This window comes from Wyeomyia smithii, chromosome 3 (genome assembly GCF_029784165.1).
Source record: "Wyeomyia smithii strain HCP4-BCI-WySm-NY-G18 chromosome 3, ASM2978416v1, whole genome shotgun sequence".
NCBI lineage: Eukaryota > Metazoa > Arthropoda > Insecta > Diptera > Culicidae > Wyeomyia > Wyeomyia smithii.
The window spans coordinates 121,724,384-121,751,607 of NC_073696.1; the positions used below are offsets into that span (position 1 = coordinate 121,724,384).

The window sequence follows — 27,224 nt, forward strand, 5'->3', positions numbered from 1 at the left end:
GTAGGGTGCGTGAGAAGTGCACGGGTTTTTTCATATTTTGTCCACGTGCGATTGTCGGGGTATTACGAATGTTTTTCTGTTTGGGTGTTTTGTTCGGTCGCAAGCAGACCGATGTCATGGCAACAGTTTCCTGAAGCTGCCGCCGATGATGATGGCGCTACTGTTGGAAATATGGTCATAAGCTCTGTTCATTGTGCCGCATGTGTTACAGTACGGATTTTTCGCGTGCTTCTAACTATATCGAATGTAGGGCTATCCGGAACGTGTTGAAACATGTTTGAACGTGACCATTTATGTTCTGCACAAAATCCATAAAACGTTCAAAACAAAACAATCGTTTTTCGCTTTCTGCATTTCTTCACACCACTTGCAGCAACAGTTGATGGACGGTGCTTAATCGGCTGTTTCGCAAGCACTGACAGCCTTTTGACGTATAATCGAGCCAGAGAGCCAGAGAAAAACGGCTTCAAGCGAAATGTATGGGGATGACGTTCGTGACAGGGATGTGGTCGCAAGCTCCTGCCTGTCACTGGCTGCATTAAATGTAAATGGTTCGTGTGGAAATTCAGCAAGCCAAGGGTGATGAAACAATTCCGTATGTCAGTATCTTAGTGTCAGAGTAAATTATCGAAAAGTTGAATTGAAAATCCCGCTCCTTTAGTCGAGAACAAGATGATATAGTATAGAGTCGTACGTGCCATGTACCGCTTTGAATGCATGCATTTTTACACATCTTGAACGCTAATGTCTTAATTGACAGGTGAAATTTTCCCCAAACTTTTGATAGAATAAAGGGTGTCTAATATCGAATCGCATCACGGGAAAAACACTGTAGGAAATTACCCATTGGGTATTTTGTCTTAAAGATTTGGGTAGAAGTAGTTTAGAGTGTATTGTTTACGCTGTAAGCAAGGTAGCAAATTGATTTTGCGCAAGCACCTGGAATATCGTCAACGCTCTCATCGGGACATCGGGAGACGACTTGAAAGTGTGCAGTCAAGCGTGAGTCGTGTGATTAAACGTAATTATGAAACTCCGAACATCGAATGAAAGGAGAAATGCGGTCAGAATGGATGTTCTATGAGCGATCAGGATCATGAGCGTGCTGTGAAAGCGTTTATGAGGAATCTTTATGCTTCGGTCAGGGATGTGATTAGAGGTTAAATCTGTTCGAGTCTTTCGTTCAGAGAGCCAAGGACCGGGACAGCCATGTTCAAAACATGCTCTGCACTTAGTAAAGCCAGAGCCCTCTGCTCCGGTGTTTGCCGAAACTTGAGGCACTGCTGCCAATCTGTTTGACACCAACACTGAGTGGCAATTGCAAAATACGCTGTTTCGTGTTGCTATGCAAAAACCGCACCCGTGCAGCACAGTTCAGTGTTTACACCATGACTGCCGGGAGGAACTGTATACGTACCAAGTTGTAGAAGGCTCCAAATCGTGACGAACGGCAAAATACGGTGGGAAAGTCACGGGCCCGAAAACTGTACACCCAGATGCTGACGAAGCCTCATTATCTCATTATGGATGATCTGACTTACGTCAAGGCGAACTTTCGGCAGTTTTCGGGGCTACAGTTCTTTACTACCCAGCACAATTTTGATTCTACAGAAGCATCTGCTTCCACAACAGGAAGAACCAGCGATCTGCTGGCATATCTAGCTTCATGTTACTATTAAAATTATGTCACTTCCGTATCCAAGGACATGAACACTTACAACTCTCCTGAACCAAGGTCTATTGAAAAATACTGGTTTATTATGAAGTAAGCACTACGAAAGCATAACAAGGAGGTCAAATCTGAAAAGAACGTGAAAAAGAGTGGGTTTCCGGGTTTCCGTACAGGAAAAGCTGTAGCCAGATGTTGTACAAAACCTAATGAGTGGATTTGGGCGTAAAGTGCGAGCGTACGGTCATGGCATTGAAGGCAAGAAATATGACAAAAGCTTTCTTATGGGTTATATTTTATTGCGTGAAAGTTTGAAAAGTTTTCAGCTAGAGCTAGAGCTAGCTGTTGGTTCCGCCTTTTTCCAAGCTATGACATTTTCTCAGTTATGCATAATGCAGAGACTTTATTTCGTATGCAATACGAATGTTCGAGAAATAAATCTTATTTCGTATTGACAAAAAGTACAGCTGGACCAGTCAATGGAGCTGTCAGTCACGGAACAAAATACCTCGTTGTATCGTGTTGCGGCTTGAAAGTCAGACAACTAAATTCTGTTCGTGTCGGATGATAGCAGATAGCAAGAGTGTAGGACCCTTAGTCACGCAACGATTTATTACGTTGTTGCGTGTTGCATATTGCAGCTGTGCGGCTGGGGAACAGTTCGTGCTGGCGTTGACTGGTAATAGATAATGATTATAGTTGCAATTTGATAAAAATCATTAATAAAATCTTTCAAATTTGTGTGAGAACCCTGAAAAGGCTGGTTTATAAAATTACAATTTCCATTGAGTTATAGCAAAAATGCGTCATGATAAGACCACGTGCGATATCCGTATTAGCATAATATCATCCTTTGCTTTGTCTGTTTTTTGTTTTAGAGGATTTCTAACCATAATATTTCCTAGCTTCGCGCTCTTCATTTCAAATCCATGTTGTAAGTGGCTCCGCCTTTTTTTTAAGTAATATTTTTCCAGTTTCACAAAACGCAAGAGACTTTTTTCATTAGTAATATGAATGTGTGAAACAAAAATCTTATTTCGTGTTGACAAATAGTAAATCTGGGCCGATGGAGCTCTCAGCTACGCAGTAAAATAACACATCTTTAGCATATTAAAACATAGGTCATCTCGAGCTTGTTATTTGGAATGCTTCCGTGGATTTTACGATGCTTCGAACCTCATTTTAGGATAAAAAAGACAGACTTGCCTTTGTATCGTAGAAAAAGGAGCTCAAGACAATTAGGACAGTTAAAAGTTGTTTAAATGAAATATACGTTTTCAAAGCAACTTTTGCAGTGAAGCATGTTCTTCATTCAAAACAATTTATGTACAGCGTCCATCATTTTTGTTAATAGTTGTTTTGCCGCTTTTCTACAAATTCAGCGCTTCTCTACAATTTTTGGAGGAGGTAGTATCGCAGAAGTTGAATGGGTACCGAGTGCCCCATCTATAAAAAGGGCGACAAACTGGATCGCTGCAGCTTACTTACCTAACTGGACAGTCCCAAGTCGTGGTGTGACCTTTGCTGTACGTAAGAGGCGTCTCCATTCCACTCCGTCCATAGCTGCAGTTCGCCAGCTCTGTAGTCTACGTAGGGTCCGTAGGTCGTTTTCCACCCGATCGATCCTTGTTGCCCGCTGTGTACCGCTCCATCTTGTCCCTGACGGATTGGTTTCAAGAACTAACTTTACCGGGCTGTCGTCCGACATCCTTACGATAGATGGCTACCCAAGCAGCTCCTACAGTTGGTGGTTCATTCCTTTTCTCCACGTCCCGTTTTCCATCTGCAGTCCACTGAAGATGGTGCGCAACACCTTCCGTTCGAAGACCGCAAGGGCGCGTTAGTCCTCCACAAACATTGTCCATGTCTCATGCTAATAGAGGACTACCGGTCTGATCAGCGTCTTGTAGATGGTTAACTTGGTGCTGCGACGAATTTTACTCGATCCGAGCGTCCTCCGGAAACCATGATGCGCCGATGGATTTCTCTGCTGATATCGTTGTCAACAGTGAGCACAGGTAGACGAACTCATCGACCATCTCGATTTCATGACCACCAACTTGAGTCCAATTGATTGGAAATCCCATGCTAGTTTTAAGTTAGACTTAATTTCAGCTCGTAGTCGGCAGCGAGGATAAAAAATTTGCTTTAGTTTTTAAGTCATCAGATATAATTGGCGCCGTTAAACATTAAATTGTATTTGTGCCGTGTCAAATAAATGTTATGTGAAGAAAAAAAAAAAAACTTGAGTCCAATCCGTTATGCTTCAGCGTTTAGTTCGATGTATGTATCCGCTATCCTCACAAAGGTCCAAGCCATAATTTCGATATCTTAGGCAAAGCCAAGCAGTTGAACCCGCTTTTGGAATATCGTACCACTCGTGTTAATCCTCGCTCTTCTAATGACACCTTCTAAGGCAATGTTAAACAGTAGGCACGAGAGACCATCACCTTGCCTTGAAACCTCTTCGGGTTTCGAAGGAGCTCGAGAGTGCCCCCGATACTCGAACTACAAACATCACTCGATCCGTCGTCGCTTTGACCAACCGCGTTAGTTTGTCAGGAAATCCGTATTCGTGCATATCTAATCTCGATCGATTGTGCCGTATGCCGATTTAAAATCGATGAATAAGTGGTGTGAATTTCTGCATAAACTGCTGAACCGCGAATATGTGATCCGTGTTGGCGCGGGCACCCATGAATCCCGCATGGTAGTGCTCCACGAATTGCTTCGCCAAAAGGTGATAGTCGACGGCAGAGTATCTGGGAGAGTACCTTGTAGGTGGCGTTCAGCAGAGTGATTGCCAGGTAATTGCAGCACTCCAGCTTGTCGCTCTCTGGAGATGGGACACACAATACCTTTCATCCACTCCTCCGGTAATTGTTCCTCCTCCCAAATCTTGACAATGACCCAGCTCTAGCCAGTGTTTCTCCACCGTATTTGAACAGCTCGCTGGGACAGCTTTATTGTTTTTCAGCCGGCCAATCTGCTCCTCCTCCTTCTCCTCCAGGAGATCGGGGGCTGGAATCCTGTTGTCTTCTGCTCGTGCACCAAGATCAGTTGCCATACTGTCCTCGCGCTCCAAGGCATCGCCGTTCAGATGCTCATCGAAATGTTGCTTCGACCTTTCGACCACCTTACACTCACCCGTTAGGAGGTTGCCGTCCAAGCTCCTGCACAAATCGGCTTGCGGTACGTAGCCTTTACGGGTACTGTTCAGCTTCTCGTGGAACTTCCGAAAGTCGTTAGCTTGGTACAGCTCTTCCATCGCTACGCGATCTCGGTCCACTTGCTGGCACTTCTTCCTTTTGAGGAAGATTGCTGCAGCTACTGTGCAATTAAGCTACTGAATGCCGCCTATAAGGTCAACTTCCAGATTCTAAGCCGTTGACTATCACCGTCTGCGAGGGAGTTCGTGGGACAATACCAGACGAGAATCATGACCCACGCCACCACGGACCAAATATTCGCGGTACGGCAGGTCCTGCAGAAATGCCGTTTACGTGCCAACACACCATCTGCTCATAGATTTTAAATCGGCGTACGATAAAATCGATTGCGATCAGCTATGGCAGATTATGAAAGATTAACGTTCCCCAGATAAACTTACACGGTTGGTCACGTCGACGTTGGATCGAGAGATTGTGCGTAGTTAGAATCAGAAGGGTCGTCCTCTACGGCCAGGAATTTGGATCATGCTCGTGGAGGACCAACGCGCTCTTGAGGTCTTCGAACGGAAGCTCCGTATAAGTTTATAAAAATATTTTGTCCTGTCACATCAACATAAACGTTCGCAGGTGAATATTTGGGTTCTGTGGAACAAAGGTTTTCCAACAAATTTTGAAGTATAGTGCTCAATTGAAATTCATAATATCAAAGTTTTGCAAATATTAAAAGTATCGTGAAAAATCCAAAAAAACTAGCGTAATTTGAATTCATCAGATTTTCAATTCTTAAATGGCCAACCCGTTATCATGAGACACTATCAATTAAAGGCTATTATGCGTCAGTCCTCAAAAGCGTACGCAATAACAAAAAAAACTTGGCAATAATGTATGTTACCTATTTTGTTGAAAATGGTCCGTTTACTGCTTGCTCTATAATAGAGTGAAGAAAACTTTTATTGAGATAAAATAATCAGTCTTATTAAAAATTTATTATCATAAATTTCAGCGAAACGTTCATGATATATTATTTTATTTTCAAAATTACTTCAACCAATACAAGAGTTCAGCATTGACAGGCTTTGTGAATTCGGTTTCAATATCATACTTGTGGAGCACCGAATTTCACCCATATTTCATGCACAGCTCGCAATCCTGCAGTCAGATGCAGTCAACCAACCAACGGTCTGAGTGCATGGAATACTTGAACACCCAGTCTCGCACGATTCGTCGGTTTGATTTCCCCACTAACACCACTAGCAGCTAGGGGAAATTCTAACACACGTGTGACGGACGGATTTCGGCAGTCTGCAGTTACGCGTTTTGGTTTCTTTTCCGGAACAGAAACCGGATTTTTTGAGACTGCTTAAAATTGTCTTTATTCATTTCGCTGTACTGTTTCCTTGGCTAGCCGTAGTCCAGTTTTGAGGGATGTTACTTTCTAGGACCAGATTGCGGTCCTTTGATGAAGAATGGGTCAGTTTGCAGAATGAATCTATAGAGTTAAGCACGGGTCTCCGAATTGTTATTGCGTTGTGTTTTGTAACTATTTTTGTCGGTTTTCCAAAATTCTAATTTCCCTGTTAAGAAAATGCCATTATGTTAGGTTCATGTGTTAATTTTCATCTATTTCTATGATAATGTTTTCTCGGAAGATAAGATTTCGTTAACGTCATTCCGAGTATTTGAATCGCGAAAATCGAATGGAGCCACACGGTCGTTCGAACACTTTTGGCGCGAATCGCGACGGTAATAATATTGCGTTACGGAGAACACAATCCGCCGAAGTTGTTACTCACACGGATGAAAACCGGCCAGACTCGTCATCGTCGGCGGTGTTCGGTGAAAATGTGTTGGAAAATTTCACTTTACAAACAAACTTTCACCGACAGCAGCAGGAGCGTCAGAAACGAAAGCGCAAAGAATCGTCTTTTTCCTCATGCTCATCGTCCTCGTCGGCATCGTTACTGTCGTTGGCGCCGAGTTCGGAGCGAACGCTATTTTCCGTAAACGGAAGAACAGGCGTCACAGTGGGTGGCAGTGGCGTTGGTGTTGGTGAGGAAAATTTGTCTGTTGGGGGTGGTAGTGTGGAACAAAGTACACGACAGAAAAGTGAAAAATTGTTGGGTTTGTTCAGAACAGCTGATTTGAATGAATCTTCCTGGTGCGGCAAACGGGCCCAGGGCAACAACAATAACAACAGGTCGGCGAGGCAGCAGCAGGACGAGCCAGATTCGCCGCAGCGGAAGCGACCGAAATACGACTACACACGTGATCAGATGTTCGAAGTAAATAGACTTTTATTATTCTGTTCAAGTACTTTCGCAGTTTTGCTTTCATTTTTTATGCGCCGGCTTTGAGTTGTTTTTGGTGTTGCTAGATTATTGGCATTTTATGCTATGTATATTCGACATGCACGCATGCACCGACGCTTATTACAGTGACGAGAGTGAAACCACGGGTTTACGTTTTGTTTTTTTTTTTTTATTTTGTTCTGCTGCGACTCGCAGATTTTCCAGCCGTGGGTAATTCAAACGTACGGAGACCGCGCGAAAACGAAAACGATTACGCTCAAGAAGCAGGCAAGGATAATCAAAACTCTTAAAGGACTCGAGATGAACAACCCGGATAGCTCGAAGTTTCGATTTTGGGTTAAGACCAAAGGTAATTGACCATTTGCTTTTGCTATTATTGCGTCCTTCCGTATTCAAAGTTATTGATATATGATATTGCTCAGTTTGAATTATTTATAATATCGTATTTGTAATTTAATCTTACAAATATACTTACTGCTGGTTTACTTTGGTACTTTTAATTTGGCCGGAACTTGGTTTTGATTTGGGTTTTATATATAATATACGACATATATTTTTTTCCTATTCTAAAGTTAAGACAAAATGTCATTAGTTCAATTCATATTTTGAAAGCTCTTTAAGATATTTTGCTCGGGTTTTTGTACTCACGTTTTTTACACGGATTTTCCATTAAACTTGGTTTTTATACGAGATGTTTCCAATGTTTAACTTCCAAAATAATTCTTTCTTCTGATTCCTATGTTGATTCGTGAGTAAAATCAACTCGTCGCTCTTCGTATTCCAACCAGAATGCAAAATGTAAGGTCGATTTTTTTCATAACGACATATCAAGGAACCGTCGTTATAGAGAAATGTCGCTATAAAAAAATCGTTTTAAGGTAAATTTCTATCGTTATAAAGAGACACTTATTTTTCGTTTTAATGTCTTTTAAAAACTCGATCTCCAATATTAGATCGCAATTTATCTATAGTAACGAATATTTAATTCGTTGATGAAACAATTTGCTTCGTAAATAAAAATATTTTGTAAAACTTTAACAAGTTTACAAATCGTTAACAATCGTTAACTCATTGTCAACTGTGTCTTCACTACTTAAATTACATTCATTGCGATTTGATTGATCACTAACACAATTGATTATTTCGCCGTCGGTAACGATTTCTCCTTCACAGAAGTCGTCGTCAAAAGTCATGTCGTCTGAGACAATATCATTTAATTTAGAATTATATTTAATCAACGTGTAAATATATACAGTGCTCATTTCTGTGCCGAACACGCATCAGTATCGGATGTGTCTGGTGATCGCTCCGATAGAATATAAAACAAAAGACGCTTGAGCAAGTGTTGGCATTGTTTGCCTGGTCGAGTGAAGGTTCAAGGTCGCCCGCCTTTGTGCAACTGTTTCGCATCGTGGCTGTTTGCTGGTGCGTAAGCCGATTTGGCTGCTAAGCGATTTGTGCTACAGCAGTGGACGAGAATCTCAACACAAAGGAGGAAAAAGAAGAAGCCAACAGTTGACAGCGAGTTGTGTCGCTGTGCTGAGTGATCACACACCCGGCTCGCTGCTGGTGGCTATTTGGAGCTGCTGTATTGGTGCTGCTGGCTGTAACGGACAACCAACCTTGCTGAAAGGAGAAGTAAAGAGGTACGTGTTCTGTCGGCGCTGTCACGACGTAAAAGTAAAGATCATAGATTGCAAGCAATTGCGGTCTGTGTCTCTTGTCAACGGCACAAAAGTGTACACTCCGTCAGACTCGTTTCGTGTTACGTTTGCCGGATCTGCTCTCCCTAGCCACGTCTCGATCGATCGGGTTCGTCTGCCTGTGCGATTGTATGTACCCCGTGTTGAATTGCACCAATTGCAAGCAGCTAGGCCACACAGCCGCCTACTGCTGCAATAAGGCACGATGTAGCAAGTGTGGAGAAACTCATGCGGACGATTCTTGCAGTGTAAATGCTGAAAAATGTATTCACTGCGGGGAAAATCAGCATGAGCTCTCCACATGCCCGGTGTTCATGCAGCGCAGAGATAAAATCAAGCGGTCACTTAAGGAGCGTTCAAAGCGATCTTATGCTGAGATACTGAAGAAGACCGTGACCACTTCTACCATAACATCGAACCCCTTTGATCTGTTGTTTTCTGATGAAACCGATTCTGACGATTCACCAGCGGGAACAACTTATGCCAATCCTGGGGCGTCTAGAAAGAGGAAAAATATTTCCTCTCCTAAACTTCCCCGAAAAGGTCCTAAGATTTCCCAAAGTGAAATGAAAGTTACAAACAAACCAAACAGTGCTGCGGAAAAACCGAAGCAAACTCCTCCTGGGCTTGCAAATTTAAAGTCCCAGAAGGAGTTCCCAGCACTGCCAGGAACATCTAAAACCCCAGTTGTTCCTTTTGCACTCCCAGTTGATGAAACAAACTCTGGATTAGTGAAATTTTCTGACATTGTGGACTGGATTTTTGAAACTTTCAATGTACCCGATCCAATTAAAATTTTTCTTACAGCATTCCTCCCAACAGTTAGATCATTTTTGAAGCAGTTGACTGCCCAATGGCCCCTCCTTGCAGCGATTGTATCCTTCGATACCTAATTCATCTGCGTATACGAAGGATTCTATCTCTGTCTTACAGTGGAATTGTAGAAGTATTTTACCAAAAATGGATTCATTTAAAGTTTTAATAAATAGAAACAAATGCGATGCATTTTCCCTTTGTGAGCTTGGCTTACTTCAAATATTGATCTCAACTTCCATGATTTTAATATTATTCGCCTTGATCGAGACACCCCATATGGAGGAGTACTTTTAGGGATTAAAAAGTGCTATTCTTTCTATCGTATTAACCTCCCCTCGATTCCAGGCATCGAAGTTGTCGCATGTCAAATGACAATACAAGGTAAAGAGCTTTGTATTGCCTCAATATATATTCCTCCCAGAGCACAGGTTGGGCAACGGTTGCTCTTTGATTTGATAGAACTTCTTCCCCCGCCACGTTTGATTTTGGGAGACTTCAACTCTCATGGTGTGGCTTGGGGTTCTCCCTACAATGATAACCGCTCCTCCTTAATCTATAACCTTTGCGATGACTTCGACATGACTATTTTGAACAACGGTGAAATGACACGTATCCCGAAACCTCCAGCGCGCCCAAGCGCTTTGGATCTATCCTCATGTTCGACGTCGCTACGGTTGGATTGCACATGGAAGGTAATCCTCGATCCTCACGGTAGCGACCATCTGCCTATTCTTATTTCAATTACTAACGGTTCAACTCGCATGCGACCAATTGACATTCCGTATGACCTCACACGGAATGTCGATTGGAAGTTATACGAGGAAATGATTTCAAAAGCGGTCGAGTCGATTCAACATCACCCACCACTTGAAGAATACAACCTCCTCGCGGGCTTAATCCTCGACGCCGCGTTGCAAGCCCAAACGAAGAAATATCCCGGCGTAACGATCAAAGAGCGGCCTCCAACTCCGTGGTGGGACAAAGAGTGCTCCGATGTCTACACGCAAAGATCCGACGCGTTTTTGGCCTTCCAGAAGGGAGGTATACCCGACGACTATATACGGTATTCGGAGCTTAATACCAAGCTTAAAAGCCTGGCTAAAGCAAAGAAACGCGGATATTGGCGTCGGTTCGTGAACGAGACGTCGAGGGAGACATCGATGAGCACTCTTTGGAACACAGCCCGAAGAATGCGGAATCGCTATCGCGTAACGGTCAACGAAAGCGAGGAGTCTTCAAGTCGGTGTATATTTGATTTTACCAGGAAAGTATGTCCGGACTCTGTTCCTGCGCAAAACTTTGTTCGCGATACGTCTCCGGGTCACGACGCGATAGAATCACCTTTTACGATGGCAGAATTTTCAGTTGCCCTCCTGTCCTGTAACAATAACGCACCTGGGTTAGATAGAATCAAATTCAACTTGTTGAAGAATCTACCCGGCAATGCCAAGAGGCGCTTGTTGAACTTGTTCAATAAGTTCCTGGAGCAAAACATTGTACCGCAGGATTGGAGGCAAGTGAAGGTGATCGCCATCCAAAAACCAGGGAAACCAGCTTCTGATCACAACTCTTATAGGCCGATTGCAATGCTATCCTGTATCCGGAAATTGATGGAAAAAATGATACTTCGTCGTTTAGACCACTGGGTCGAATCAAATGGTCTACTATCAGATACTCAATTTGGCTTCCGCCGTGCCAAAGGGACGAATGATTGTCTTGCGTTGCTTTCAACAGATATTCAGCTGGCGTATGCTCGCAAAGAACAAATGGCGTCTGCGTTCTTGAACATTAAGGGGGCTTTTGATTCCGTTTCTATTGACATTCTTTCGGGTAAACTTCACCGACAAGGATTTTCTCCAATTTTGAACAATTTTTTGCACAATTTGCTGTCCGAAAAGCACATGCATTTTACGCACGGCGATTTGGCAACTTTTCGCATTAGCTACATGGGTCTTCCCCAGGGCTCATGTTTAAGCCCCCTTCTTTACAACTTTTATGTAAATGACATCGACGAATGTCTGGCAAATTCATGCACGATAAGACAACTTGCAGACGACAGTGTAATCTCTGTTACAGGAGCCAAAGCTGCCGATTTGCAAGGACCATTGCAAGATACCTTGGACAATTTGTCTGCTTGGGCTTTACAGCTAGGTATTGAATTCTCTTCGGAGAAGACTGAGATAGTAGTTTTTTCTAGGAAGCATGAACCTGCTCAGCTTCAAACACAATTAATGGGTAAAACGATTTCTCAGGTTTTGGTACACAAATATCTTGGTGTCTGGTTCGACTCTAAAGGCACCTGGGGTTGTCACGTTAGGTATCTGATGAAAAAATGTCAACAAAGAGTGAATTTTCTTCGTACAATAACCGGACAATGGTGGGGAGCCCACCCAGGAGACCTTATAAGGCTTTACCAAACAACGATATTGTCTGTCATTGAGTACGGGTGTTTCTGCTTCCGCTCCGCAGCAAACACACATTTGATCAAACTGGAGCGAATACAATATCGTTGTTTGCGTATCGCCTTGGGTTGCATGCAATCGACCCATACGATGAGTTTGGAGGTCTTAGCTGGAGTACTACCATTGAAAAACCGCTTCTGGAGCCTGTCTTCTCGCATTCTTATCAAATGTGAGGTTTTGAACCGTCCTGTGATTGAAAATTTTGAAAGGTTAATCGAACTTAATTCTCAAACCCGTTTTATGACATTGTATTTCAATCACTTGTTCCCATAATATTAACCCTTCTTCGAATATTCCAAATCGTGTCGACTTATCAAATACTTCTGATTCTACTGTGTTTTTCGATACATCCATGATAGAAGAAACTCGTGGAATCCCGGATCATTTACGCGTGCAGCAGATCCCCAAAATTTTTTCCAATAAATATCGAAACATCAACTGCGACAATATGTTCTACACTGACGGATCACTTCTTGATGGGTCCACTGCCTTCGGTATTTTCAATAACAATTTAACCGTCTCCCATAAGCTTGATAATCCTGCTTCTGTTTACGTCGCAGAATTGGCTGCAATTCAGTACACCCTAGGGATTATCGAAAAAATGCCCACGGACCATTATTTCATCTTTACGGACAGTCTCAGTTCCATTGAGGCTCTCCGATCGATGAAAGATGTTAAACACTCTCCGTATTTCCTGGGGAAAATACGGGAACATCTGAGTGCTTTATCCGAAAAATCTACTCAGATTACCTTAGCGTGGGTCCCTTCTCACTGCTCGATACCGGGCAATGAGAAAGCCGACTCTTTGGCTAAGGTGGGCGCAACAAACGGTGGAATTTATGAAAGACCAATTGCCTTTAATGAATTTTTCTCATTTGTACGTCAGAATACGATCATCAGTTGGCAAAATGCTTGGACCAGAGGGGATTTGGGAAGGTGGTTACATTCCATATACCCCAAGGTGTCGACGAACCCGTGGTTCAAGGGGTTGGATGTAGGTCGGGATTTCATTTGCGTGATGTCCCGGCTTATGTCCAATCACTATAGATTTGACGCGCATCTCCGTCGTGTTGGGCTCGGGGAAAGTGGTATCTGTGCCTGTGGTGAAGGTTATCACGACATAGAGCACGTTGTTTGGTCATGCCCTGTACACCGTGACGCCAGGTCTAAATTAATAGCTTCCCTGCAGGCCGAAGGTAGGCAGTCGGCTGTTCCTGTTCGTGATGTCTTGGCGAGCCGTGACCTATCCTACATGTCCCTTATATACGTTTTCCTGAAATCCATCCACGCCCCAGTTTAGTCCTACCCCCTTCCGCCTGCATTCAGCCTAACGAAAAGAACACGTTAAGACCCCGGATCCGGAAACAGCAATCAGACCCGCACGATACTCTCAAGGCCCGAGGGAGACAACCCAATATGCCAGTCCGTAATATCTTGGCCCAGCAGCGGAACATGTGCTTACCTATGGCAATGAAAACCATCATACAGTAAACCAGTGCTTTTAATGCAAAATATTATAGCTTTGAGTTACATTTAGTTTCAGCTCGTAGTCGGCAGCGAGGATAAAAAATTTGCTTTTAGTCATTAAGATACTTTAGAAAGTAAGCTACCAGATATAATTGGCGCCGTTAAACATTAAATTGTATTTGTGCCGTGTCAAATAAATTATAGATGAACAAAAAAAAATATACAGTGCTATTCGATATAATAGCAACGCATAATGGTTTTCATACGAACTGGTCAATTTTGACATATTGTAACCGCTGTAACTTTGTTCTATTTTGAGATTTTTAGCTGAATTTTCACTTGCGAACTATAAATATGCTAATATAACGACTTTTAGTTTAGCAAAATTGAGTATTTTTTGCGGACTGTGACATTTTTATGCGCCAGCAGTAATTTTATAAAAAGCATATATCTTTTCACATACACTCTATTCAAAGCCTTGTAGCTCAGAAAACTGTGGTTGTATAGAAAAACTGTCCGAGGACGAGTAGTATGGAATGAATAATGCTTTGAAAGCTTTGGTTCATTGTTTCAATTGAAAAATTTCGAAAAATTTAATTGTGTCAATGATGTTTAGTGATTTTAGTAATTATTTTCATTCCAAAATTTCGTGGCGATTCACTTTATCAATGCACCCGTTTACGAGTTATTTTGGATGTAACTTCAGAGTTATTTTGAATGTAGCATCAGAAAATTTGAATTATTTATAGAAATACATCTTTTTAGCTATTGATTCGATAGCGACAACTATAAGGTCATAGAAATATGTGATTAGTATTTTACAAATCACACATTCCGAAAGCAAAAATATTGAGTGAATAATTCAGAAGTAGTTTGGAATATACTTCATTCAAAGCACAGTAGTTGAGTCCGGCTTGAGCTGTCCGACGGTCGGTCGCGTCTATGGTTGCGTTTGGATTGGTCTTTGACTACCTTAAGCTTCAAAGTTTGCAGATTCTGACAGTGCTTCTTTTAAAAACTACCTGAAGGTTTATTTACATCAGTGCTTCGAATTGAACATGTATTTTCAACTTTTTTTTTTTGATGCCTGAAATTACAGGTCGAAACAAAAGACCACGCACCGCTACGAGAAGAGAGAGAGAGAGAGAGAGAGAGAGAGTTTTCTTTACTATACTTCAAGCGTGAAAACTTGTTTGATATTCTGCTTGAGCAAGAAGCCAGCGAAATTAAAATAATATAAAACAAAGTGACATTGTTTAAAATGGAGAAGTGGTAGTTTTAATCTGTCTTATATTGAGCAAAAAAGTCTCAGGAATCGATTGGTAGGTATCTGATCTACGTAAAATGTCAGCAACATGTCAGTTTTGCCCCGAATCCCCTACAATATTAAAATAGGTTTATCACGACATTAGATTAACTTATCTGAAATCTGTTTGATGTAGTATCGTGTAAGTGATACTAAAAGTTACAATAAGAATTTGTCTTCACATGATCCTTCCATTTTTGCGGGGAGGGGGTCTTGCATATTTAATGATGTTACTTGAGAGTTGAGTGCTCTAGGAAGAACCGTCCGCTTTGTCGGTCTATGAACGAATGAGAAGTTCAATTCGATGGTGTGCGCTTCTATAAGCGACCAATATTTGCCACCATCCGCTCTCTGCTGCTCCACTAAGAAGCATCCGCCTTGCCTTTCGAATACAGAATGGGTAAATTGAAATTACGAGCATTCTTACATAGCTGCTGGAAGAAAAGTACCAGTTTATATATATTTTTTGAGACAACGCTTGGAATCGTGTCATCTACCTTTTTGATATCTACGTTAGGGAATTGCGCCGGGTTGTTTAATTATATAGATTTTTATATCATCTGAGAGCTGCATTTTCTAAGCAAAACGTGATTTTCAAAAATTTTCTATCGTTGTCATTCAATATTTAAATCACGAATTAAAACTGCTCGAAATCTGCTCGTAATCGCTACAATGACAGTTCGCTCATATACCAACTGTCATTGTAGCGATTTGAAGCGATTTTTATTCTTCATTTAAAAATTGAAGGACAATTACTAAAAATTTAAAAAAATAACGTTTTGCTCAGAAAACTGCGCTTTTTCAGCTGATATATAGAAATAAAAAATCCGAGCGTAGCGAAACAACCCAATTGCAATCGTATGGGAAAACTCGGCCTTGAAACTTTTTGTAATCTTCACCATTTGTAAAAAGAAAATAGTGGTGATAATTATCATTTTATAAACATCTTGTATGTTTTAGCTATCCAACGACATATTAATTATGGAATTTTGGTACAGTTGTGTGCGAGCTATTCGCATTTGAAATTTTCCATCCTGCCAACCCGAAATGTTACATGCTTTTCTGTTTTCACAGAATGTATCCCAGTATAGTGAAGAAAGACGTAGTGCCACGTCCAAAGCAAACTAGGTATTCCGAATTAACGATAAATGCCCGAATCTAGATAAAAATGAAGAAAATAATCTTGATTTTGGATTGAAATAATTAAGTAATTCTAACAGGAGGAAAAAACCAAAAAAAAAAATTTGTTCAAATTTAGCGTGAAAGGACAAAGCAAAAATTTGTTCCGAATTTAGCTAAGAGTTGCTCCATAAATAAATGAAACTGATTCCAGATTTAGCTTACAGGTTAGTTGAAAGTCCCTCAAATAGTTACAACAAAGTTAATGATGAATGCTTTCAAATTATCGTAATAAAACCTCTGCTTACGACATAGAACAAAAACCAATCAGGATAACTGTAAAATTTCCATTTTTTTGGAAAAAAGTAACGTGTCCACGTGGATATTGTCATTACCACATCCCCCCTCTCGAAAACAAGCATAGACATTGATAAATATACACAATGCAATTTTTGTTAGTGAAAAAATGGGATGTATAATTTCGATTTAGTTTTTTGCGAAAAAATAATGAAAAAGTATTGGATTTGTTTTATGTTTAAAAATTTACGTACTTTTACACAGTATACGCAAGTTTTTTCGCAGATTTTGAGAGGGTATCCTCTTTTACGCATCATCTCGCGTAAAAATCGACCCTAGTGCAAACGGATTTATTTTTAATATTACTTGAGTTATTCGAAATACGTTATTTGAGTTACTTGAAATAACGTGTGCAAAGCCACGACCACAAAGTTGACATAGAACTATATAGAGCTGTTTGTTACATTACCCATATTGTTGAACTCGCGAGTGGAAAAGCAGCGGATAGCCTATCACAATCTCGCTTTCTGTTCGCGATGTTTATAAATAGATACATGTTGTAAGTAGCTCCACCTGTTTTCTAGTTATGTCATTTCACCATTTTCACAGGATGCAAAAAGATTTTATTCCGTATAGTTATAATGTGGAACGTAATATTCCCGTCATCTTCCGAAAACTATATGTTTGCAAAACCGCCTGACCTTTTCAATTTCGGATGCCTAAAATTTCGAAAACTGCACGGCAGAATGATGTGCTTTCAAAATCCACTATTGACGTGGGACTACGTCCTTGTTTTCTATACTGGTATGCGTTCTGTAAAATTGCAAATGAAACTGGAAAATGTTGCGTCAGATTTCAAACGAGAATAACAGCATAACCACATGGTGGATAACAATAACCAATATGTTGTTGGTTAGATAAAATGTAGAACAATTTTGTAATACGCTAGTTATCATTATTTTTTCATTGCAAAGCGGTAAAAATCGATAAAAAGTGTCAAGGACAAATTTACGCGAAAAATGACCCAATCACATGCGAGCATTCCTAGCACAGACGACGTGAATAGACACCAACCATTCCCTGTGATATTATCTAAATCAATATAAAAAAAATTGACAGAGTCTTCCCGTCCCAGTAGGTCAATTTATGTTTGCTTCCATGAACCTAGACTACTTTGATGTCTCGAAGGTAAAGGTTTTTCGAAAAGTTTGAAACAAACCCCTTTACTTGAACAATTTCTAAACCTGCTGTTAGAGCGTAATAGAAACTGATGTCTTGAAAGAAAACATGCTGGTAAAAGCAACAGTACCGTAGAGTATATGTGGAGCAGAGCGCCGCTAGTTTCTCGTCGTCTATCATTGCAGCGGGCACGACTTCTGTCGCGTGCAATCAAAACTGCAATGGTGCTACTGATGTAATTGAAAGTTTATCTCATGAAAATGATTACCATGAAAACCATAAATTTCTCATCATGTAAATCACTGAACAACGAATTTATTGTGTCTGTAATTACAGTAATTAATTAATTAATTAAGTAATTAATTTTTATGGCGAAAAAAACCTGTTATTTCAACAAATTGTGCAGCCATTTCCTAAAGTGCTGTAGCACTTTCAACCACGTGACAGTTTATTATGCGGTTGCGTGTTGCATAATGCAGCTGTGCGGCTGGGGGACAGAATGTTCGTGCTGACTGGTGGCAGACATGAGAATGTAGTTCGAAATGTTGTTATAACATCCAATCAGCTTTCAAAGCGTTGCAACAAATTCAGCATTTTTAGCAGAATCGATTGATTGAAAGCAGATCAGTTTTGTATATAAATTTATTTATCCACATTATTATGCTTATTATCGGATTGTGGTGAGCATCATACTACTGCGTATCTGTAGCGTATCCATGTTTGTCACTTTCACATGCTAAGCGACTTACATCCACGAGTGATCGAATTGAAAGAGGAAGAGATTTTCATAAATGAGCAGTTCCACAAAAAATGTCCCAGTTTCAATTGTCCGATTTAATTGTCATTTCTGAATAGCTGAAACTTTGCACGGACGTCTCTACAGGCAAATGATGCCATTTTGTGTTATTGGTTTAATTTTTTGGAGCACGACTCATTTTTGAGAAGCTATTGAAAAATGTTATTTTGGTTTGGTTACAGATATTTTTAAGACCAAAACGGTTTGTTTGATCGGTGCAACGTCTTCGACAAAGTTGTAGATAATAATTTTGTCTTTTCGAGAAAAACGTACACTCTAAAAAAAATTTTTTTTTAAAACAGGTAGAAAAATAAAAATTAAATATCTAAAAAGCTTACACCTTTCTTTCTAACGAGAGCTTCAGAAAATTCATTGTACAAAGGTATATTTTTTTTTCAGATGCCAAGACATGTTAAACGTGCAAGAGACAATGTATTTCACACGTGAAAGTTTCTATTGTGTAGAACGACACTAAATTTTTCAACGGATTTATTTCAGATGAAAAATTTGTTTTGGTTTTTATTCATACATCGATTGTTTTATTGAAGCTTGTAAATGACGAAGTTTTATACGAACGAATCTGATTGTGTTGTAAAATTTTATTCATATGTTATTTTAAATTGGATTTTTCTAAATTTATAATAGCAAAACTATTGTATTTGTCACAGTGATGATGATGGATTTTTTTATTTATTTTGTTGTAGCTTTAGAAAATAATAAAAAAAGATTACAAAAGCTTGAGCCTCGCGCGCGGGTTTTTAGATATAAATGAATTCTTTTAGCAATAAAATTAAAATTGTTATTTGAATGCTTAGAGAAAATCATGAAGTAGTCTGGCTGAAGGTCATAAAAACCCTGTGCTAGTTTTATGTGCTCTGTGAATCAAGTAAACAGTTTTTGAAGAACTTCATATCTGGAAGTAAAATCAATTCGTTTTTTTGTATAATTGATTTAAATGTGATCTGTGCGGCTGGGAGAATTAAATTATGTTCGTGTTGGATAGAAGCAGATAGCAGAAGGTGTCGCATTCTCAGCTACGCAACGCTATTGCTTGTTGCATATTGAGATTTGTTGGAAAAGAAAAGAGCTTCTTTCATAGCCTAAAGTGAACATTAAATAAACATTAAACAGAAGTCAGCCAAATTTTTTGTTACGGTCGTACTACATTAAACAAAATCAGATACAGTTATCACTAAGACAACGAGTTTTCAGCGACTTGAAAAACGACTTACACGAAATAAAATCAGGAAAAAGTTCGAAAAATTTAAACCAATAGTGAGAAAAATATCGAAAATATTGAGGATCAATTGTTTTTCACAGGTCGATTGATTCTACATTTTACCCATAAAATCTGAATTCTCGATATTTTCAATATGTGTTCTAAATATTTAAGTGTCTTTACAAAATTATCGTGTTTGGGTTGAAGGAAATGATGGTTGTAATTTAAATTTTTGATATTTTTTATCTTTGGAACATAACATTCTCTCAATATGTATATATTTCTGTAAAACCTTCTACTTTATTTTGTAGGAACAACTCTAATAAAGGTAGTTTTCGTTGAAATAAACTCTTTTGGGTTTCGGTGGTAAATAAATTAAACCTTTCGTTGAATTCATTTTGATTTTATTCTTTGCATATTTTTGTATAAATTTCATATATCATAGATATTTATTAGTAAGGTTGGAGTTCAAAGCTTAATCGAGTTTTATTGTAACGAACAGTGCTACGAAACCATCTGCCAACAAATTTTCAATGTAAACAGTGGTGAATGTACTTGCTTCCGATCTTAACGGTGATTCTTCTCATTGTTTCGTAGGCTTCACAACCACAAAACCGAAGGGATTTCAGGACATTTTCATTTACCGAGATCAGGAAGAAAACGATGGCTGTTCACTGTATGCACCTAATTCAACGGTAACTGCTACCCAAACTTTTTTCGGTTCTAATTTAAATGTCACTTTCATTATTCCAGGAAACTGGTACGCAACCATTCAAAAGAGTAGCCGTGGTGGAGAATTTTTTCAACATAATTTACGGTGTTCATGTTTCCTTGGGCAGCCGATCGAATCGGCATGCCGGACAAAAAAGAACCTACCGGACAGTAAGAAGTTATACTTTACTTATAGTATCATCAAATTTTCATTTGCTGCCTGATTTTTAGATTACCGAAACGTATGCGTTTCTGCCGCGGGAGGCGGTAACGAAGTTTCTCTCACTGTGCAGTCAGTGTTCTAAAGCGATGCGTCCCCAATCGCCAGCCCAATCGGAAGAGCTGCCAAGTCTGAATCGGCGACTTTCTGTCGCTTCAAAGACCGAGCCTTTGGAATTGGACAATTCCGTGGTCACACGTGCCAACAAACGTTCGGAAGTCGAATCAACTCACTCGCATTCCGTTACCGAAGTTAGTTCAAGTTTCGATAGTTTAGGTGAAGATGTTATGTATTCAAAACTGTTGAATTTTTGTAAAGTGCAAAGCAATGTAGGTCGTGATGGAAGCGATTCGACGTATTACCATTTGCTGAAAACATTCTATGAAAATGCGAAGCAAACCGAAAAGGAGCAGAATCAAAAGGAGCGAGTTGGTTTGACACAATCCAAAGAGGAGACAGTAGTGGATCTTACCGAAATATCAGACTCTGATGTATCGTCTGCTTTGCAAACTTTGAAAGTGCCGAACAGGGAACGCGTTGAAAGTTGTATGACGGTTGAGTGTGAAAAAAGTGCCACTGAGGCCGTAACTCAAGTGCCAATCGACGACGATGATTCGATGAAGAATCAGTCCTCCAATAAATTACTAATATGTGAATCATTCGATGGTGGTGATGAGACAGCTAGACTAAATGAAACTCTTGGTGATAATGCTGGCGACAGTGATAGCGATAGTGATAGTGATGGTGACGATGACTATAATAAAGAGGCAAATCAGTCCCGGCCAATTACATCGACTTATTTGGAACTAACCAGAAGCATGGGAGTCACAGATGATGATGCACTGAATATGGTAAGTACCGCGTATAATTTGTAGAAGTGACTAACATGTATCTATTCCCTATGTTGCATAGGGAATTCAGTTTTATTCGAACCGTAAAGTTTTCTACTAGCCAAGGGTTGAAGTTAATCGAATCAGGATTAATTTTCCGCGCCATTATCCCTTTGGGGCAAACCGCGTGTGTTACCCGTTTGTTATTTAGGCCACTATAGAAAGTATCGCGGATTGCAGTCGGGTGGGGCAGAAGTGATCGTTGATGGGAAACCTCTACAGCTTACCGTGTTTTAATCCGTTCATATCAAATTCGGTCGTTGCTGGAAATTGAATTGAATCGGGCTTTCATAAACTTTACCCTGCTAAACCCAGGACAGATGGCGAGTTCAAACGAAAGGCCACACAAATGAGCTAATAATGGTGAAAATGATTTAATGACAAAGAGCGCCCTGTGAGGCAAGCCCATGCTCGCTGCGACGAAGGGGAAATGTCTAGCCGAGCACAGCCAACTTTTGTATTCTAGGGACACAAGGTGGGCACGGAACACCGCTCGAAAAATATCGTCCCGAAGTGGGACTAATGGAATTAGTTTGATGCTGCTGTTCCCACTTTTGCAAAGTAGTGTGTTTCTACCCCTTCCCGATAGGCGAGCGCGGCAAGGTAGATCTATATTAAGAAAGGGTGGGGTTCGTCTTCTTCGGGTCTGGAATGGGACGGCGCACAATAGATGGACAGGCTCGCTGCGTGTATGGTGGAAGCGCGAAACTGGCTCACAGGTCGAAGGTACACGTGCACAAGGGTGCAGAGGGTACACCATTTTGACACGTGCCCTTGTGTCCCTGTGTGTTACAGGTTTGTGCCAACACCCCATTGATTTTTTCCCTGCTCTTTGCGTTGACTTAATTTTTTTGTCAGAGTTGAACTTGTAATATTGGAGTGTATATTTTAATAATAATATTGTTTTTAGCTGATATTTTTGAATAATAATAATGATTCAATAGTCGATAGTGCCATATACTGATTAGAATTCTCGATAATCTGCTTCAAGCAAATAAGATTGAATATCTCTTCGGATATTTCAAGAAAAACATATTGTGTTTCTTATTATTATTAAACCGGAGCCAAAGCTTAGTTGGAAGATAATATTCGACTTGGCGCTTATTTAGAATGATTGCAATAACTTGGGTTATTCACCTCCGAAGTCATCACAAATTCTCTCGTACTATAATTGAACAGCACCATCCGAGGCGACTCATATGATGTCCAATGATGTTCACTGTTATTATTACGGTGCAGCTGCATAATGACACTGCTATAATGCAGTTCGGTCAAGCCTAAGCATGAGCGAGCAGCAGTGCATGGATGCAGAACCTAATACTTTGACCAATTTGAAACCAATTTCGGGTGAAGATAGGGATCGCTTTCGGAACGGGTAGGCTGACAGTACTCTCCGTATACATACAACATAACGACCTCCCTTTGTGAGAAATCAGCCCTTGTATATTGCCTACTTTGGGTACAGTAGCCATCCAATCTCCTCAAACCAATTCGTTGCAACCTACTCATGCCGGGTAGAGTGGGTGATTTCAGTCAGTGTCGCCGATTATTTCATCGAATTATTTTAATGTTTCAAAAGTACTTTAAAAATCTGGTTTTTGAATTCTTCAAATATCTTCGTATGTTCGTATGAAAAGAAGACATAAGTAGAAAAAATTCAACCATCCATTGGCACATACAAGCATGGCAACATTGCCCATAGTTACTCCCTGACCGATAGACATCCTTAGATGTGAGCCCAAGACGAAGGGTACACTTTGTTCCTCCTAAGATGGAACACACTTCTTGATACCCCCCCATATACATAAACATCGAGCGAACCCAGAAGGTGGCTGGTCTCTGGTCCATGGTGGGATGGGATGACTCTCTGTGTGTAACTTCTTCTTCTTCCACCCCCACCCGTACCAACAGCTTCGTTCCGCTCAACCTTCACAGCACACATCGAACACCGGAGGATAGAAAGCCTGGAAAATGAACCGAACCCCACGCTTTCGAACCGGGTGGGGTGTGAGCAACTCATTTGGTAGAGTCCCCTCGAGCTGGATGCCACCCAGCATTAGAATCCTATATTTAATAAGTATATACTCAGCGACGGCAACCCATCTTGATTTTCGTCCCAATCTCTGTTCCTGCTGTACATAGGATCAGAATCGGGCAGAATGCTTAGTCGGCTACCATCAGGCAGAAGCATTTTCTTATACACTCTTCTGCTCCTAAACTGGTATGTGCGCTGCTCTAAGACGTTCCGCATCCTACAGTCGGGCATTATCACCACCCTCTGCTTTGGATCAGCCCAGCAATGACGTTGGTTAGCATTCACATCGTACCCAGCACCCACTTCGTTCCTCCCGTCACGAGCGAGCTTGTCGCTTCCAAGGACCAACTTTTTCGGTAGTACCGTCTTCTGACGGGGGCAGGCGGCTGAGCAAAGGAAATTTTCCTTATTCGTTAACAGTCTCCTTTTCCTTGATGCTGGGATATTCCTTGGAGAAATTTGAAGGAAAAAATTCCAAATAATAATTTCGAAGAAGAGCGAGTTTTCCTTTTCGGTTTGATGGTTTGATGAAGGTGTGGGCTTTCAGGGGGTTATAAGGGTTTCGTTCAGAATTTGGAATTGTTAGACAGAGATGCTTTCTTTTGTGGGAGGACGTTGTGCTATTATGTATTTCCTCGGGTTGTGTTTAACGGACAATTCACTGCAAGAGAGTTCTTGAATAATAGTGCGTTTATTTTACCAGTTTTACGATTTATGCAAGATCAGTTAATCTGTATTATAAAGCAAAATAAAACCTTTTTCATTAATAACCAAAAATTGTTTTCTCATTTTCTTCATAAAACATCACGTGCCGATTGTTTTCGATGATTTTCCTATTAAATAGAAGCTCTAGGATTTATTCAAGCTGGCACACAACAACTAATTACTACTAACTAATTAAATCAAAAAGAAATCACGACAAAAAACTTTTTTTTCAATCTCTACAAAATTTTCGGATTTAAACAAAACTATTAATCAATTTTTATTGCTTTGTTGTAAGAAAAATTTTAATGTAAAGCATGATTTAACAGTCTCCAACAATTTCATTCTCATGCGCTTATGATTGGAGTGAGTTAAAGGTTTTTAATAAATTTATAATCCATCCGAAAAAGCATAACATAACCTAACCTAACCTAACCTAACTTAACCTAACCTAACATAACGTAACCTAACCTAACCTAACCTAACCTAACCTAACCTAACCTAACCTAACCTAACCTAACCTAACCTAACCTAACTTAACCTAACCTAACCTAACCTAACCTAACCTAACCTAACCTAACCTAACCTAACCTAACCTAACCTAACCTAACCTAACCTAACCTAACCTAACCTAACCTAACCTAACCTAACCTAACCTAACCTAACCTAACCTAACCTAACCTAACCTAACCTAACCTAACCTAACCTAACCTAACCTAACCTAACCTAACCTAACCTAACCTAACCTAACCTAACCTAACCTAACCTAACCTAACCTAACCTAACCTAACCTAACCTAACCTAACCTAACCTAACCTAACCTAACCTAACCTAACCTAACCTAACCTAACCTAACCTAACCTAACCTAACCTAACCTAACCTAACCTAACCTAACCTAACCTAACCTAACCTAACCTAACCTAACCTAACCTAACCTAACCTAACCTAACCTAACCTAACCTAACCTAACCTAACCTAACCTAACCTAACCTAACCTAACCTAACCTAACCTAACCTAACCTAACCTAACCTAACCTAACCTAACCTAACCTAACCTAACCTAACCTATTTGTTGGATTTATTTGTTGGTATAATCACCGTTACTTCATATGTATCGTATTAATTGATATTTTTCGGTGACCTAACCTAACCTAACCTAACCTAACCTTACCTAACCTAACCTAACCTAACCTAACCTAACCTAACCTAACCTAACCTAACCTAACCTAACCTAACCTAACCTAACCTAACCTAACCTAACCTAACCTACACACTTAAAATTCTTTGCCGGGTCTCGGTAACTTATTGCCGAGAACGGCACGACTGAGTGCTCGGTTGAAAAAATAATGACTGCTGTTACATTTTTTCGTAAATCTCGGTTCACCCAACAGAAATTTCGGCTCAAAATCTCCGAAATCTCGGTAGTAATATTCTGTGCCGAAATTTTTTTCTAAAAAGCAAAGTCCTGGTGCTACATTCCGTATCGGAATTCGGCCATCTGTTTTACTATACACAGACTTCGCAGTCGACTGTTGAGTGTACAGGACAATTGCGGGGCTAGCGCTACGATCCTACTGACACTAACAGTCTCTCCCGAGTCGGGACTTGAACATACGACGACTGGCTTGTTAGGCCAGCATCGTACCTCGAGACCAGCTGGGAGGGACAACCTTTTCTATAATTAGTGAAAACTCACCTCTACTGAGACGCTCCATAAGGAATTGTTTCGAAATTTGATACATCAAACACTTTTGTAGGAATATCGTTTCTCAGAATTACTCTAGTTTTTATTTTATGCCGCAGTCGTGTAACGCGTATTCAGGTGGTTAGGTGAAAAATATTTAATTACACAGTGCAACAAAAATTCACTTTTTTTCTGCCTTGGCTTCTATGTATGATTTTTTGAGGTAGTTTGATGCAAAAATAAAGTTTGGACATATTTCACCTTAAGGGGCAACAATGACGCCATTTTGAATTTTTGAGAAATCGGAAATTTCCGATGGTTTTTCGACGTCATTTTGTTTTAAAGCCAAATATCAAAATTCTAAGAGTTTGTCCACACATTAGCATCTTCTTACCCATCTTTTAAAAAAAGCAGATCCTAAATCGGACAAAAACTTAACTCAAAACGATAATTCTACGAAAACGGTTTTGGCATGGTTTTAGTATATTTCACAGAGCAAAATAATATCGAGTATGTAGAGCTTTCCCGTTTATGCGTCGATATCGAAAAGTGGTAGTCAAATTATGTCTTATATTGAGAAAAATAGTCTTAGAAATCGACTGGTAGATGTCTGATCTACGTTAAATGTCAGCAACATGTCTATTTTGCCCCAATTCTTCTCTATGTTTATTTTGCCCCAATGTACCTCAACGTTAAATTAACTTATATGAAATATGTTGAATGTAATATAAAGAGTGTAAGCGATATTCAAAGATATAATAACAATTCGTCTTCACATTATCTTCCCCCTTTTGCGGGGAAGTGGTCTCCTTGTTGACAAGAACCAGAAAAATATATAAAAAATATCTCGCTTCGATAAAGTCTGTCTTCATCAGCGCTTATTGCCATTTTTAATTGACAATTGTCAGGTGATAGAGACGCTGTTAATATTTGCTTTCAATTGAAAATCATTTCTCTCCTTTTCAAGCCCTTTAGCTGTCAAAATTAGAGCAAAAGCATTCGAGTAGTTTTCATTTGACTTATAAAGTGCTCGAAAATGAAACAAATGTTTTTCAATTGAAAGTGACGGATCACTGTGTTACCACATATGTACATAAGGCATACGTAACACCGGCGAATTTTTTTTAACACGTTGCCCCGTAGTACTCCGTACCCCGTTCTGTACAACTGCTCGAGAAATAATGAACAAAATGAATTTTCTTTTTCTCGGTTTTATCGAGCCCCAGAGAAGGAACTGTCAAAAAGTTCTTTACAAAATCAATGCAGCATTTTTCTAGTGGGAACGAATGCAGGGCTGCGCAGGTAAACCGCCTTCATAAACTACTCAAACAGTGATTTTATTCAGAGTATGGTACCATTCGAGTTGTTCATTTTGTACCAACTTTTTGGAAGCTTTATACCCTGATAATTATCAATTGAAAATGACTTTGTTAGGTTCTGGTTTAGGAAACAGGTGCATCGTTTTTTGA

General features: G+C 40.1%; 2 protein-coding genes across 8 annotated transcripts in view; one reads left to right on the forward strand and one right to left on the reverse strand.

Annotated features, from left to right (window-relative positions):
- Nucleotides 1-4,937, reverse strand: part of LOC129728526 (uncharacterized) — a 33,778-nt gene extending 28,841 nt beyond the window's left edge. Inside the window, exon 1 of the mRNA XM_055686971.1 lies at nucleotides 4,739-4,937. Within this exon, the coding sequence (XP_055542946.1) occupies nucleotides 4,739-4,937 (199 nt within the window). The remainder of the gene's footprint in view (nucleotides 1-4,738) is intronic.
- Nucleotides 4,938-6,521: 1,584 nt separating this feature from the next.
- LOC129726937 (nucleolar protein 4) overlaps nucleotides 6,522-27,224 on the forward strand; it is a 115,020-nt gene continuing 94,317 nt past the window's right edge. For all 7 annotated transcript variants that reach the window (XM_055684216.1, XM_055684219.1, XM_055684221.1 and 4 more), the window contains exons 1-5: nucleotides 6,522-7,121; nucleotides 7,344-7,497; nucleotides 20,110-20,207; nucleotides 20,266-20,394; nucleotides 20,455-21,294. In XM_055684216.1, coding sequence (XP_055540191.1) covers nucleotides 6,537-7,121; nucleotides 7,344-7,497; nucleotides 20,110-20,207; nucleotides 20,266-20,394; nucleotides 20,455-21,294 — 1,806 coding nt within the window. In that variant the 5' untranslated portion in view covers nucleotides 6,522-6,536. The remainder of the gene's footprint in view (nucleotides 7,122-7,343; nucleotides 7,498-20,109; nucleotides 20,208-20,265; nucleotides 20,395-20,454; nucleotides 21,295-27,224) is intronic.